Genomic DNA, 15,282 nt, shown 5'->3' with positions numbered 1-15,282 from the left:
GACAAACAGCACGTAAGTTATTTGCAGTCTGTGCACAACTGAAGTACATCGTGAGGAACGTCATCTAAATGCTTCAACACAACAAATTTCATCAAGTGGTCACACAACCATGTGACATGACTAGGAAAGTAATTCCAAGAAATTCCGTTGATCTATGTTGTAAAATGCTTATATATATATATACATACATATAAGAACATTCCAAAATGTATAGACTTTATACTGTTTAAAGGTGCACGTCAATAAATTTTGGGTAAATTCTAAAGAATTTGTTTTTTTTTTGTTTTTTTTTGAGGTAGAAATTGGGTTTTTGAAAAGTATTTTTCAATGTGTTTAAATAATTTGTATAAAATATGAGTTTCAGTTTCAAGGTATATAATTACAATATCATTACCTCATTGTCTAACTTTTTATCTGCTATGTAGACCATAAGCTTTTATTATACATTGGATAGCAACATTATATAATTTGCTGAAAGTGACAGTCACCATAAATAGGATCACTTCACAAAGTTTTACATTACAAAGAGGAACCAGACAAGGATGTCCACTCTCACCAATGCTATTTGCAATATTTATCTAACCTCTTGCTGCCGCTATACGTCAGAATGCTAATATTAAAGGTATCTGCTCACTAGTGACAGAAAACAAAATCAATCTTTATGCTGATGATATTCTTCTTTAGTTACAGGAACCCAAGTATTCTCTTCAGGCACTCTTCTCATTAAAACATTTTCACAAATATTAGACTACTCTACTAACTGGACAAAATCAACAATACTGACAATAACAGCAAACTCACTGACTCCTGCAGATCAAATCCCAGACTACCCTATTCCTATAGGAAGTATTAAGTATTTAGGTATCAATATTTCGTCAAAACTGACAGAGCTAACCAATCTAAATTACACACCACTCCTGGAAAAAATCTCATCTGATTTCAGACGCTGGAATTACCTGCCTATATCATTACTGGGAAGAATAGCTACAATAAAAATGAAAACATTACCTCAAATAAATTATTTATTTTCAATGATTCCATTTAAGACCACATTTAAATGGTTTCAAACCTTAGATTCTGCTGTAATAAATGTTTATTCAAAAAATAAGAAAAATAGAAGAAGTCTATCCACTCTTCAGAAAAGTAAACAGTAGGGAGGCCTAAATGCTCCCAACTTTAAAGACTATCATTTAGCTAACCAATACCTCATCAAATGGTTGCACCACAGTGAGGAGTGTAATTATTGGCTAGAAAACAAACATACTGCAACAGCATCAAACTACCAGAACTCCCATTTATTTCTACTAGTCTTAAACGCCATAAATGTTTCAAGAATCCAATAATCGCATCCACCTTAACGGCTTGGTGGCAAAGTTTAGTATCGAAAGGATCTCAATTAGCTCCCAGTATGCTCTCCCCAATCTGTCATTATCCAGATTTCGAAATTGATAATACACCCCTTCATTTTAGTACATGGGAACAACATGGAATTAACCATCTACAACAACTATTTAACAATGTTTTTAGGACACGTGATGAACTGTTCCAGGAATTCCAAATAACAGCCGGAAACTTTCTTCAATACAATAAATTAAAAACAGCAATAAAAAAAAAGAATACCAACACTCCAGAGCACCCTCGAACTGCCGTAGTTTGTCAAGCAAATAATGAAGCTTCTCCCGCAAAGTAAAATAAATCGCTCAAAAGTTTATAAATTAATTTTATGTATTAAATTAATGCACTTACCAATCACCAAATGGGAAGAAGACTACTCCATGTCTGCTGACCGTAGCTACTGGATACAGATTTGTAACAATACGTTTAGAATGACAAAAACACAAATCTACAGTTTATACAATATAAAGTGCTCCATAGAACACATACTCTACACTGCATAAAATGGGATTCTCTGCATCTCTCCATCCATCCATCGGGGCAGCCGTGGCACAATGGTTAAGATCGTGGCCTGCCACCGTGGGGGTCCTAGGTTAAAGACCCCGACTGGACCATCCGCCAACATCCCCTGGATTTCATTCTATATGGGAATGTACACCAATTCAATGCTTTTGGTCTTCGGTTATACAAAAACTCTCGTATATTTTAAACTGCAGGATTCCACTTTCCCCAAGATTGTGCATACTTGGCGATTTAGGCATAATTGACCTCCCTAATAAATATTCACAATCATTACTCGTCGCGTTAGCTACCGCGAAGAAAACAATTCTATTAAACTGGAAAAACAAACAAGCTATTACCATCAATCAGTGGCTAAATCTCATCATAGAATATATTGCGTTAGAAAAAATATCAGCAGAACGAAAAAATCAATTACACATATACATAGATAGCTGGTCACCATTCCTCAACATGCTAAATCTAGACTCTTGATTCCTTTGCCTGAGTAGGGTACCATTTGACATTTGACAATAGCAAGACTATTTTCATAAAGTAAACAATGGAATTCTATATTCTTTGTTGTCGAGGTTGTTGTTGTTTTATTAATAATTTATTCATTTCTTTTTCTTTTTCCTCTTTTATTTTCACACATTTTAGATCGGTTTGCATGGTAAAAAGACACATGTATGCTGTGGGGATCTTCTCCTCTTGTCCCTGTGTTTGCTGTTACGAAATCTGTGGGGGCGGTACTTTTTTTTCACTCCTTCCTGATCTCAGGGGTGGAGATCACTGGGGCGACCTCCTGGGGAGTAGTGGAGGTGTGATGGTGACTCGCCCATGTTCTGCACCCGCCTCGGTCCCCCGCTCTGGCTGCTGGTGGGGGCGGTGGGGGCCCCCTGTCGCTCCTGCTTCCTCCTCTTTTCTCCGTTCCTTGCGTCCCGCTGCACATACACATATCAAAGGGTTCCTGGGGGACTGGTATGGGATCGGGAGGGTGTGGGTGTCGGATCGGGTTTCAGCACGTCTGTGGGGGGAGGCATTGAGTCCCTGCGGCCCCCACCGGGTGTCCAATTGTCGGGGCGCCTCGGTGAGGCCGAGCTGCTCTCGGGTGGACCCCTGGGCCTGACCCCTGGGCCTGACCCGCCCCTTGATTGATTGGGTGGGGTCCTCAGCCGCCGTGGTGCGGCCACAGCAATTACAGGACACTTCTGTCAGTCATTGTGCATGTAAAACGGTATCAATTCACTTGCATGTATCCGCAGACACACACCCCTAGGACTCTTTCACTGGGTGTGGGGTCATGCACTTACTGCGACAAAAAACTCATGAATATGCAAATTGTGTGTGTTTCCCCTCACTTATACTCTCATCCTGTAGACTTTTATAATTCACATAATTAATGCCACCACACTTCAGTTGTACAGTCGTGTTCACGACCCTTGTCCTGCATGCTTCTTCTCCTGTCCTTGTCCTGTTCTATCTTGTCCTGTCCTTTCCTCACAGGGTCTAGCACTACAGCCCCATGCAACACTCATATTTAATGTTTCATTGTTGTAGATAATGTAATGATTTACTTCTCTCATCCTGTTTAGAATTAGTGCTTTGTCTTTTGTCTTTGTTTCGCTCTCCCTTCTAGAAACTTTGTTCTGTTCGACTGATCAAGTCTGATTTTCAATAAACCTCAATCATAATACCATAGCCGAAGGTTAAAAACTCCACTGAGACACAGTAAAACTGTTCCGGCATGAAAGGGATACAGATTTGCCATTCTGCTTGACCTAACAGCCGAACAAAAAAAAAAAAAAAAAAAAATATATATATATATATATATGTATATATATATATATATATATATATATATATATATATATATATATAAGAACATTCCAAAATGTAGACTTTATTCTGTTTAAAGGTGAATGTCAATAAATTTGAATATTGTGGAAAACATAATTTATTTCAGTATTTCAATTCAAAAATTCTAACTCATATATAATATAGATGGATTACACAGAGAGTGAAATGTTTCAGGATTTTATTTTCATAGTTTTGATGAATGTAGCTTACAGCTCACAAAAAACCCACAATTCACCATCTTGACAAATGAGAGCGTTACATAATAATAATAATTTAAAAAATCATAATGTTGTTTAATATGGAAATTAGGTAGAAATTGGGCTTTTGAGAAGTATTTTCCTATGTTTAATACATCCATCCATCCATCCATTTTCTGAGCCGCTTCTCCTCACTAGGGTCGCGGGCGTGCTGGAGCCTATCCCAGGTGTCATCGGGCAGGAGGCGGGGTACACCCTGAACTGGTTGCCAGCCAATCGCAGGGCACATAGGAACAAACAACCATTCGCACTCACAGTCATGCCTACGGGCAATTTAGAGTCTCCAATTCATGCATGTTTTTGGGATGTGGGAGGAAACCGGAGTACCCGGAGAAAACCCACGCAGGCACGGGGAGAACATGCAAACTCCACACAGGCGGGGACGGGGATTGAACCCCGCACCTCAGAACTGTGAGGCTGACGCTCTAACCAGTCGGTCACCGTGCCGCCATGTTTAATACATTTGTATGAAATATGAGTTTCAGTTTAAAGGTATATAATTACAATATCATTACCTCATTGTGTAACTTTGCTATGTAGACCATAAGCTTCAATTACCCTTAAATTCAAGAATATTTTGTGTCAATATTTGCCCAGTTCAGCCCGTTTATGCCATTGATGATAAGCTTGTTCGTGACACTTCCATCAGTATTTGCTGTTGCTAAAATAAAATGTCATTCAAAAAGACATAGGCAACACACAGCACTCATTTCATTTCCATCCAATAATGTCCTATTGGATATGGAATATGTGGCTTTTATTAGTCTTTTAACAAACTGGCACACGGTTCTGTTATGTCACAAAAATTACACTTGTTTCTTTTTTCTTTGACACTTTATAGTCACATTTTTTGGCATGATTGATATGTTGTTTATTAAACACATGAAACACATTTCTATACATCATTTTGCAGGAGGATCTTAAAGATACAATTGAAAAGGATTTTCAGATAATAATGCATTTAAAGTCATTAATACATCAAAAATGCAAGCTACTGTATGGTAAAATGATTTTTTTTTTTACATAGTTTACAAATATAAACACACATTTTGAATACATAAAAACGCATGTTCAGTCATTAAGGCCAGCGCCACAGAACTGCAAATTAGCAGCATAAATGCTACAACACTGAAACAGCAAAGTGTTTTTCTTAAACATAATTTTTGATTTTTCATGTGTCCAGATATATATTTTCAGACCAGTTTGCTATCTGATGGTTTTTTCCCCCTGCCTGTTAGCTTCCCTTTGCCTCAATTTTAACAAGAGGATGGTCAAACTGCAGAATGGCCCCTCCTAATGTAACCCCTCATTAACTCTTCAAAGTGATACAATCTCCCAATGGAAACAAGTGATGTAAGAGTTGGGCCATGCGGCCTCCTCGTCTGATTACATACAATCCTATTTACAGTGAATGAGAATGTATAGCAGTGCTCCTCCTGTGACATTTACAACAAGCAAACTCTTTTTTTAATGTACCTATTTTTATGATACATCTTTGGAAAAGGTCCAGCCTGTTTAAGTGCTCAGTGAAATCTCATCATTACGATGGTAACAATCATATATGATGCCTCATAATACTCAGTGTTTGTATGTTTTCTTTACAAAGCCAATTACACTATAGCTCCTTTTTGCTAAGAAAGCCATTATGTTTGCTCAAAATAATGGTTAAAAAAAACCATATGGTTGTCTTTACCTACAACCCTGCAACAGTGTAATTTCCCAAGAAAATGAGCCATAGGAAAAAAATCATTAACATCAGCAAACGTTATTCCAGGCAGAGAGAAAGGCTCGATGTGCTGCTCAATGAGCAGAGCAGCCAGCAGCCTTTCCAGACTCCAAGTCTCCGTGCCTATCTCCATATCTTAATCTCGCAACATCTGCACATGACAGGGAAGTGCCAATAAAACACATCTCCTCAGAATTTAAAAAAAAAAAAAAAAAAGGTGAGAGGCCATGACAGCTGTAAATTGCCTATTTCCTCCCCTGAGCCGTCCTCCACATTTCCCTACATGTTGACTTCTTGGAATTGTGCCGTAATTGCTTTAAGTCGCTTTTTTTCCCTCCTCATTTTTCCCATCGAGGTTTATCTCATTACCGTTGCCATCTCTCATTACTCATCGTGCTCGGAATAATTCTAAGTGATTGGAGGTGCTCACTGTGAGAGGAGCCAAATGTTGTAAAGTCCTAATATCCCTTGTGCATGAAAGCCACGGCATGGTACCGACTTGACTACAGTCTCCTTGCTTTTGTCACCGCCATTTCATTTTCCACCACTCACGGGCAGCACTTAACGTGTTGTTATCTTCACGCTGAGGAATAAGAGTCCATTTATGACCCTTCATCTACTCTAATGTACCCCATAGGGCTAATTATTGGACTGTTAGGTAAATGTACCTTTTCCAGGGCCATAAATATACATGCATGTTCCCCAGATTCAAAAGTCAGCTGTCAATGGAACAAAATAAAATTTTAAGGTACAAAGACATGTAGTGGACCTTGGAACCTAAATAGTTGATGAATAATTTGGCCTAAAATGTGAAGGAAAATATAGGAACAAAAATTAAACAAAAACCTGGTATGATGGTTTGAGACATTTTCCTTGTATGTCTACTCTTTCACAAGGGTAGTAGAGGTGATAAGATGAATAAAATGAATAAAACTTAAACAGCAGCAACTGTACTCGTCAAAGTTTGGCTACAAGTATGCAATACATGCAGTTTGCTGTTGTTTGCTGCTCTTCTCCCCGTGCTTGCATGGCTTCTTCCCATATTCCAAAAACATGCATGTTATCCTAACTGGAGACTCTTAACCTGCGCCTGGGTATTAATGTGAATGTAAATGGCTGTTTGTCCAAATGTGCCCTGTAAATGATTGGTGACCAGTCCAGGGTGTACTATGGCTCTTCCCCACAATCAGCTGAAAGAGACGAGTACTCATCATTGTGACCCGCAATAGTTATTAACAATGATAACTACCAGCTCGCATGACAGACATAAGGAGCAACTCGAAACAATGGTCAAAGACAAGAAGATTACACTCCAGCTGTTTTGTATTATGAGGCAAGTTCGGGATGGCGGAGACGAGCTAGCACAATAGAACTGTCCCAGTGGGAGTGCGCCCTAACTTTGAACATATTGTATGACTTATTTTTGTTTTCATATGACAAGATTAAATATTTAAACTACTACTAAAGCATGTGTTAGTGCAGAATTTAAAGGTTTTATGATGGGGGAAATGTTGATTACTTCCAATATAGGGGAAATACATTCCGAATCTTCAAGGTCAAGCAGCCTGCTGGAACAGACTGTGTTGAAAAACGTTAAGTTGTAAAAGTCAAATGTGTGCTGCACCATATAATGCTGCTTGGATCTTTCAGCCATTAACCTAGATAAATAACAACCAAAATTCTATGGCCACTGCAAAATGTACATTTAATCAAATAGCAGTGCAAAAGCAAGATTATTTTTAAGTGTCACATTTGCTCAGTTGGAGTTTCGAGTCAAGTCAGTACCATGTTTTGATTTAGCAGAGTTGCAGTCTTCAGATTAACCAGTAAACTAACTCACTGAGAGCATCGTGCAATGGGGACAGAGCAAAAGCCAACGGGGCAAGCGAGTAACAAATGTGTTACGAGTCACGAAAAAGAAATCAGAAGTCATCCTCTGTCTCGGATGCACTAGAGCACGTTGCTTCTGCGGTTTTGTCTTGGAGAGCACGTGCAGTGAGTGTGGCCTTTGGCAATGTGCTTCTTGTTAAAAGAGGGGATGTACTTTTGAGTGTGAAGCTGGCTCTGGATGGACTGTTTGCCCAGGCAGCACTTCTGAGTTATGCCATGCACTGCTATCTGCTCCGGAGCTAAGACACAGATATTGCTGCACCCCAGATATCTTTTAACTCTTAAGGAGTAGAGTACTTTTGTTTTTCAATGAAAGCCTTTGCAGTTTATTCTGGCAACTTTTCTCAGGGAGTGGGCATGTGTTTGAATGTGGAAATGGCAGAAAAATGAGCAGAAGATGGAAGTTTTAGTTGCTCTAACAGTCCCAGTCCAGGATGAGTACAGAAAACAGCAGTAGTGGAAAGACTGGCGCCAGTGAGCTGGCTGTCCCTCGCTGTCTCTCTGTGGCCCTTGACTCAGTGTTGGAATCTTTCTCAGAATATGGCGGGATCATGTTGAATTCCTCACTCTTAACCTCCTCCTGCTCCACTTCTTCACTGGTCTCAATCTGTAAATGGAAAAAAAGGTGAAATTATAAGAGGAATGACGTGAAGGAAACCAGACCAGTTTAAGTGCTCTCTGTTTGTTCAGGTTCACATATTGTTGCTGTCCACTGAAAGGCATGTATCTCCATTTTTGCGTGTGATTTTTTTATTGGCAAAATAACAAAAAAATATGATTTCTTTAATGTAACAAAATGAAGTGTCCTTTTTTATTTTCTACACTGCTTGTCCCAGCTGGCAAGAGGCAGGTAACACCCTGGACTGGTACCCAGCCAATCGCAGGGCACGTAGACAACCATTCAGACTCACGTTCACACCTATGGACAATTTGCAGTTTTCAGTTAATCTAAGAAGCACATAATAATAATAATAATAATAATAATAATAATACTTTTGTATTTCAAGATAAAAAATAACATTACAAACTGTAGATATACAACAACAAACATTTTTGATTGGATGGGTTTTCACTAAAATAATATCCTTCCTTCAGGAATTCCCTGAACTCAAAGGATTCTATAGATAAAGGTGAAATAAAAAATAAAAAATAAAAAGTGCAAAGACACATTGACCTTGACAGCAGGAAACAATCAGCTCATCCTGGGCCCCAATTGAACATTTTATATCAAATGTGAAGAAATTGGCCCTCAGCAATACTGAGACTGCAATCATAAAACTGGAATGGACAAGTGAACAACCTGAAAACACAATTTTTCCATCTGGGTGTTGCTGAGGTGGAACAACAACAGGTTGATGCCGCACTTATATTGTTAGACGTTAGGTAACGTGTTGTTGGCTGATCAGAAGCAAATATTATGGAAAAACATCCATGCATGGTGTAGTGCTTAAAATAATTGTTTGTGTTCTCTCTTCTTGGCATGTCACTGTATATTTCATGAAGAAAAGCTTTGATTGTTTTGTATTGTTGAACAAAAGACATGATCTGATGTCGGCCAAATAAACAAACTGCTCTGTGTGCAGCACCACACTTTAGAGACCTTATCAGTGTTGCTGGCACATGTAATTGTGCGTACTGTAAGTGTGCCAAAAAGATGTCCAATGAGTTATTTTGATACCGTTTATAACTGAATTATCAGTTTTTCCCACAATATTTTCATCACAAATGATTTATCTCAAACAGCATTTACTGAATTACTTTACCATTAACAGACTATGTTACATGGCTTTTTTTTTGCCCTTTGTTTAACTACAATGATATATAATTTTAAACATTTTATTTGTAATGTTATAAGTAGATATATTTGTTAATAAATGTGTTGCCTTTTCCATATATTACCATTACAGTTCACTAAATACTGTGAATATAAAATGTCTGCACACCCCTGTTCAAATGGCAGGTTTTTGTGATGTAAAAAAATTTGACCATAATATTATAATTAATACATTTCCAGGAATTTGTTTTATGGTCCGATGATACCAAGGTTGAAGTATTTGGCCATAATTCACATGTGTGCTGACTCCCACTGAACATGATTTCCAATGCGATCACTTAATTCTGTAGAACTGTGAGGCAGACGCTCTAACCAGTCGACCACCGTGCCACCCAAGAGCATACACTCCACCAAAATATATTTCATAAAAGTAAATGTACAAAATGCAAAGAAATGGTTGTCGTTTCCTTTCATAAGTCCTATTGGGCACTCCACTTAAAAGGTTCTGTTTGCAGCTGGTGGGATGAAACCTACAGTGTGTACACTGTCAACACATTTGCTGCTCTGTGATGTGAGCAGGAAACAGCTGTCACCATGGAGAGTCACTCACCCAGCTGTCAACCTATGTCATGACACTTTCGTGAGCCTCAAGACTGACTATGTGCACTTTCCTTTGCTAATGGCTAATTATGTGAATTGATGCATGCACACATTCATATGGTTAGCACATATGGCTGTCATTGCACCTCACTGACCATAGTCAACAATTATCAGTGATGCTGGACATGCTCACAGATCAAACACACTATCACTCACTTCCCAAGATATTGACCTCACCGAAACTTCCATCCATCCATTTTCTACACCATATCTCACAATGTCACATAAAAATAAAAGAACTCAAAAGGGGTTTATTGTTAAATAAACTATGCGTATGAATCTTGAATGCAGCCCACCAGTGACAGGTTTTGCAGCAGTGGGGTGTTGTGGCAGGATTATGAGAAAATAAAGAGAATATAAAGTGAAGGGGTGTGCATATATGAATATTAAAAGTTGAGGGCTGAGCCCAATGTTGCAAACAACACAATTTTCTTTACAGCTTATCCTCACAAGGGTTGCGGGCTGCTGGAACCTATTCCAACTATCTTCGGGCAGGGTACACCCTGAACCGGTCGCCAGCCAATCGCAGGGCACATAGAAACATACAACCATTCGCACTCACATTCACACCTACGGGCAATTTAGAGTCTTCAATCAACCTAACACGCATGTTTTTGGGATGTGGGAGGAAACCGGAGTGCCCGGAGAAAACCCACCCAGGCACGGGGGGAGAACATGCAAACTCCACACAGGCGCGGCCGAGATTTGAACCCCTGTCCCCAGAACTGTGAGGCAGATATGCTAACCAGTCGTACACCGTGCCGGCATGTTTCAAACATCTTCAGATAATCCGTGAGCACAAAAGGCAGGCCTTCCACTAATCTGAGGTTACAGATGAGGATGCTCGCCCCAAATCACTGCTGCAGTCCCTGCTTGTGCCATTTTAGTTTTGGTTAGTCTTCCATCGAGGTTGTAGTATGGGTTCAACTCTCATGCGGCGAGGGTGTGATCATGCACCGAGAGGGCTTACTTACGGTGGTAAATTCCGGAAGAGAGTTGACGCTGTGGACTCTTGGGGAGGGCTCAGGAGCTGGAACGGGGCTGGTCTCAGCAGGGGGCGCCACGGAAACTCCCATGGAGCTGATGGCAGCACCTGAGGCAGAGTCAACAGGGGGTCTCTGCATGGTTCATTATTCATCATCACCATTCAGTCATTTTGACTTCTGTACTGTACTGTACTGTACTCCTATATTGAATACATGTGGTGACTGCACTGTGAGGGTTATTAAACTGTGATTTGACTCGGGCACTTTTTCTTGCTTCTTTACTTTTCAGAAGCAAACCTACTCCATTTTATGCACGATTTGCAATGCACTAATGATTATGACTAAATAATAAAAATTGTAATAACTACGGAATAAATAAATGCCAATTCACACATCAAGACCAGATAGCTTCATACCATAACCCCGCAACTCTAACCCTAACCCCTAACCTTAACTCCAGCCAACCCATCATCTACCCTTAATGCCCCAACCCGAAACATAACCTGAACCCCCCAAACTAGAACTTTCTTATCCTCAAGCAGAATTCCTCAACACTAACCCCCCAACCTTAACCCCCCACTACCAACACCTTTAACCCGTTTTATAATGTAAGGGAATACAAATACTTTCTTACTGTACATAAGTAGAATTTATACACATGTTCATTATCTACTGTAAATTTCTTACTCCTGAAACCAAATGTATACTTTTACGATACATTTTTGTTAACCATCTTCATTAGTCCATGCAGCCATGGCCCAATGGTTAAGATCATCGCCTAGCACCGTGGGGGACCTAGGTTCAGGTCCCCGACCGGACCATCTGCCAACATCCCCCAGACTCATGGCTGTGGTGTCCTTGAGCAAGACACTGATAACCCAAACTGCTTCCTGGGTGCTTCAGCTGCCCCCTACTCCAGTGTGTGTGTGTGTGTGTGTGCGTGCGTGCGTGCGTGTGTGTGTGCGTGTGTGTGCGTGCGTGTGTGTGCGTGTGTGCGTGTGTGTGTGCGTGTGCTCACTGTGATGGGTAAAATGCAGAGAACAAATTTCATGTGCATGGATGTTCATGACAATAAAATTGATTCTGCTTCTTACTATTTATTTATTTATTCATTCATTCATTTTTCATACCGCTTATCCTCACTTGGGTCGCTGGAGTGCTGGAGTGTATCCCAGTTGACTCTGGGTTAGAGGCGCGGTACACCCTGAACTGGTTGCCAGCCAATCGCAGGCCACATAAACATATATAAACAAACAACCATTCGCACACGCGGGCAATTTAGAGTCTTCAATTAACCTACTGTACATGTTTTTGGGAAATGGGAGGAAACCGGAGTACCCAGAGGAAACCGGAGTACCCGGAGAAAACCTACGCATGCACGGGGAGAGCATGCAAATTCCACACAGGTGGGCCCGGGATTTGAACCCCAGTCCTCAGAATTGTGAGGCAGATGCAGTAACCAGTCAAACACCGTGCCATCATCTTCATTCATGACTCATTACTAAAAAATAAAATCTGAAAAAATTGTTCATTGACGTAATGCCGGAACTACGGAACCCAAAGCAAAAGAAAAGTCCTTTTTGTACAGTACTGACTGGTAATCTTTACATTTGACAAATAGTGATGCAAGTGAAGGGACAAGTGTCAGAAGTGATCAAACAAGAGTTTTGATTGACAGCAGTAAAACCCAATAGAAATTAGCAAAACAATTAGCCCCACCCACATACATCCAGCTCCCTTAAATACATTAAAAAATGCAATTAAAATAAATAAAGACGGCGGCAAATTGTCCAACTGCTTAGCAGATCTGACTCACAGTTCTGAGGACCCAGGTTCAAATCCTGGCCTCGCCTGTGTGGAGATTGCATGTTTTCCCGTGTGCCTGTGTGGGTTTTCTTTCTTTACGTTCCGTACCCCCTCTCGCCCGCAGTTAGATGGGATAGGCTCCAGCATGCCCGTGACCCTAGTGAGGATAAGCAGTGTAGAAAATGGATGGATGGAGAAATAAAGACATAACCAAAGCTCTACAAAATCAAAACTCAAAATACTTGTACTTTTAAGTACATTTAGTGTGAGTAAATTACATTTGATACTTAATGTCAGCTACTTTAGGACCTTTACTCGAGTAATACTCTACAAGGTTACTTAAACTTCTACAGTACTGTCATGGATGTGTGGTATGGTTGTTGTCTTCCCCCTGTCTCATACACACCTGCTCCTGAGAGCATCTTCCCCACCTGTGCCTCGTTTACCCTAATTTCCCCATGCATTTAACCTCGTGTCTCATTCTTTCTGGTCGCCAGTACGTTGTACCTTGTTGTCACGTTCCAGCATTCCTTATGTCCACGTCACCAACTCATAGTAAGCCTAGGCCCTGTTTTGATTATTGACCTTCCCTTTTTGCCTCACATTTTTTGGATACTGTTGCCTTGTCGGATTGCCTGCCTGTGTAATGACCTCTACCCGTTTATTAAACCTCTCTTTTTTAAACCGTCCATTTGAATTGGAGTCGTGCATTTTGGGTCCTGTCCTTTGTACCTTTCATGACAGAACGAACTGGCCATAACATCGACCCAGCAGACTCAGACCCGGTGCGCAAAGCCCTTCAAGCGCAGGTTCAACGCACCTCGAAGCAGGATGAGCAGCTTGCTGCCCTCCACCTTCATCTAAAGGGACTGTCAGAGTATCAGGAAACTATGATGAGACAGGTGGCCTCACAGTTTGAAGTTCGAATGAATATGGTTCAGAAGGAGAAACCAGCTGGCACAGCATCCGATGCCGCCACTGTACCACCGTTTCCATGTGAAGCAGTCACCATGTTGCCACCTGCCACCTCCGCTGCTGTCTGCCCACAGCTCTCTCGACTGGAGAGGTTCTCTGGAGATTCTGGGAATATTAAGCTGTTCATCACGCAGTGCAAACTCCACTTTGAGCTGCAGGCAGCTGCCTTCCCCACCAAGCGGGCAAAGATCGCTTTTGTCATTTCCCACCTGACTGGTTGTGCGGAGGCGTGGGCTACTGCTGAATGGGGCCGCAATTCTGCTGCGTGTCATTCTTGGGCTTCTTTTGTAAAGACTATGGAGCAAGTTGTTCAGTATTCCACACCAGATCGCGAGGCAGCTCGCTCCCTTGTCACCTTACAACAAGGCAAGCGCAGGGTGTCAGATTACACGATTGAGTTTTGCATTATAGCAGCTGAGAGTCAGTGGAATAATAGGGCATAACTCTCCGTCAAGGATCATTTGGTCCCACTAGACCTGCCGCGACCAACTTGGACACTCTCATCGCTGTCGCTATAAAGATGGACAAAAGGCTTTTGGATCGCGAGCTGGACGGAGATCGATGGAAGGATGCGTCACCGCGCACTTGGAGGACGAGCCTCGGTGTCCAGCCAAACCAAGGCACATCCCCTGTTGCCAGTCTCAATCCATTGGCTAGCGTCACCACGGATGAACCCATGCAACTGGGCAGGTTCCGTCTCTCCCCTGAGGAACGTTAACACCGGCTGAGGGAAGGGCGGTGCTCCTACTGCGGGCAGTTGGGTCTTTCCGTGAGCAATTGTCACCTCAAAGTTGCCGGTGCCGGTAACAAGGGAACAGGAGCGGTGAGTCTTAATATCATTAAGGAAGATCCTACCCAGGTTCTTCGTAAAGTAACACTATGCTCTCCAGATCAAGAGATTCATACATCTGTATTGACTCTGGTTTTGACGCAAATTTACTCAACTCCCTCCTCGTTAGACGTAGGCACCTTAGAACCTTTCAAGAAAGACGCCACCGGTAGTTTTATGGGCAAGATCACTCGCCGCTCCCAAACACTCACATTTACATTTTCTGATTCTCACTCAGAACACATTAGTTTTCATGTTTTTGAGGCTATAAATTATTACCTTATTTTAGGGAACCCTTGGTTGAAATTACATAACCCCCACATTGACTGGTCCTCTGGGCATGTTATGTCATGGGGCAGCAATTGTGCCCAGAACTGTTTAGAGCCTCCATGTAATGTTTAGGGTTATGTTTCAAATGATATTCCACAGACCCCATCTTGGGATCCTGACTTGTCACAAGTGCCCACCTGTTACCATGACATTAAAGTTTTTTCCAAGTCCAAAGCCAAATCCCTTCCACCCCACAGACTTTATGAATGTGCAGTTGACTTGCTGCCTGGAACCACACCTCCACGGGGGAGGTTGTTTTCTCTTTCAGGGCCGGAACACAAGGCCATGAAGGAGTA

General features: G+C 41.3%; 1 protein-coding gene across 1 annotated transcript in view; it reads right to left on the bottom strand.

Moving 5' to 3' along the window:
- Positions 1–4,708: 4,708 nt before the first annotated feature.
- Positions 4,709–15,282, bottom strand: part of LOC133467621 (GDNF family receptor alpha-4-like) — a 55,752-nt gene continuing 45,178 nt past the window's right edge. The window contains exons 8-9 of the mRNA XM_061752677.1: positions 11,035–11,153; positions 4,709–8,233 (exon numbers count right to left, since the gene is read on the bottom strand). Coding sequence (XP_061608661.1) covers positions 8,042–8,233; positions 11,035–11,153 — 311 coding nt within the window. The 3' untranslated portion in view covers positions 4,709–8,041. The remainder of the gene's footprint in view (positions 8,234–11,034; positions 11,154–15,282) is intronic.

Source organism: Phyllopteryx taeniolatus, chromosome 17, assembly GCF_024500385.1.
Source record: "Phyllopteryx taeniolatus isolate TA_2022b chromosome 17, UOR_Ptae_1.2, whole genome shotgun sequence".
In the NCBI taxonomy this organism is placed as follows: domain Eukaryota; kingdom Metazoa; phylum Chordata; class Actinopteri; order Syngnathiformes; family Syngnathidae; genus Phyllopteryx; species Phyllopteryx taeniolatus.
Note: the sequence above shows the minus strand (reverse complement) of the source record. Positions and strands in the feature narration are given on the sequence as shown.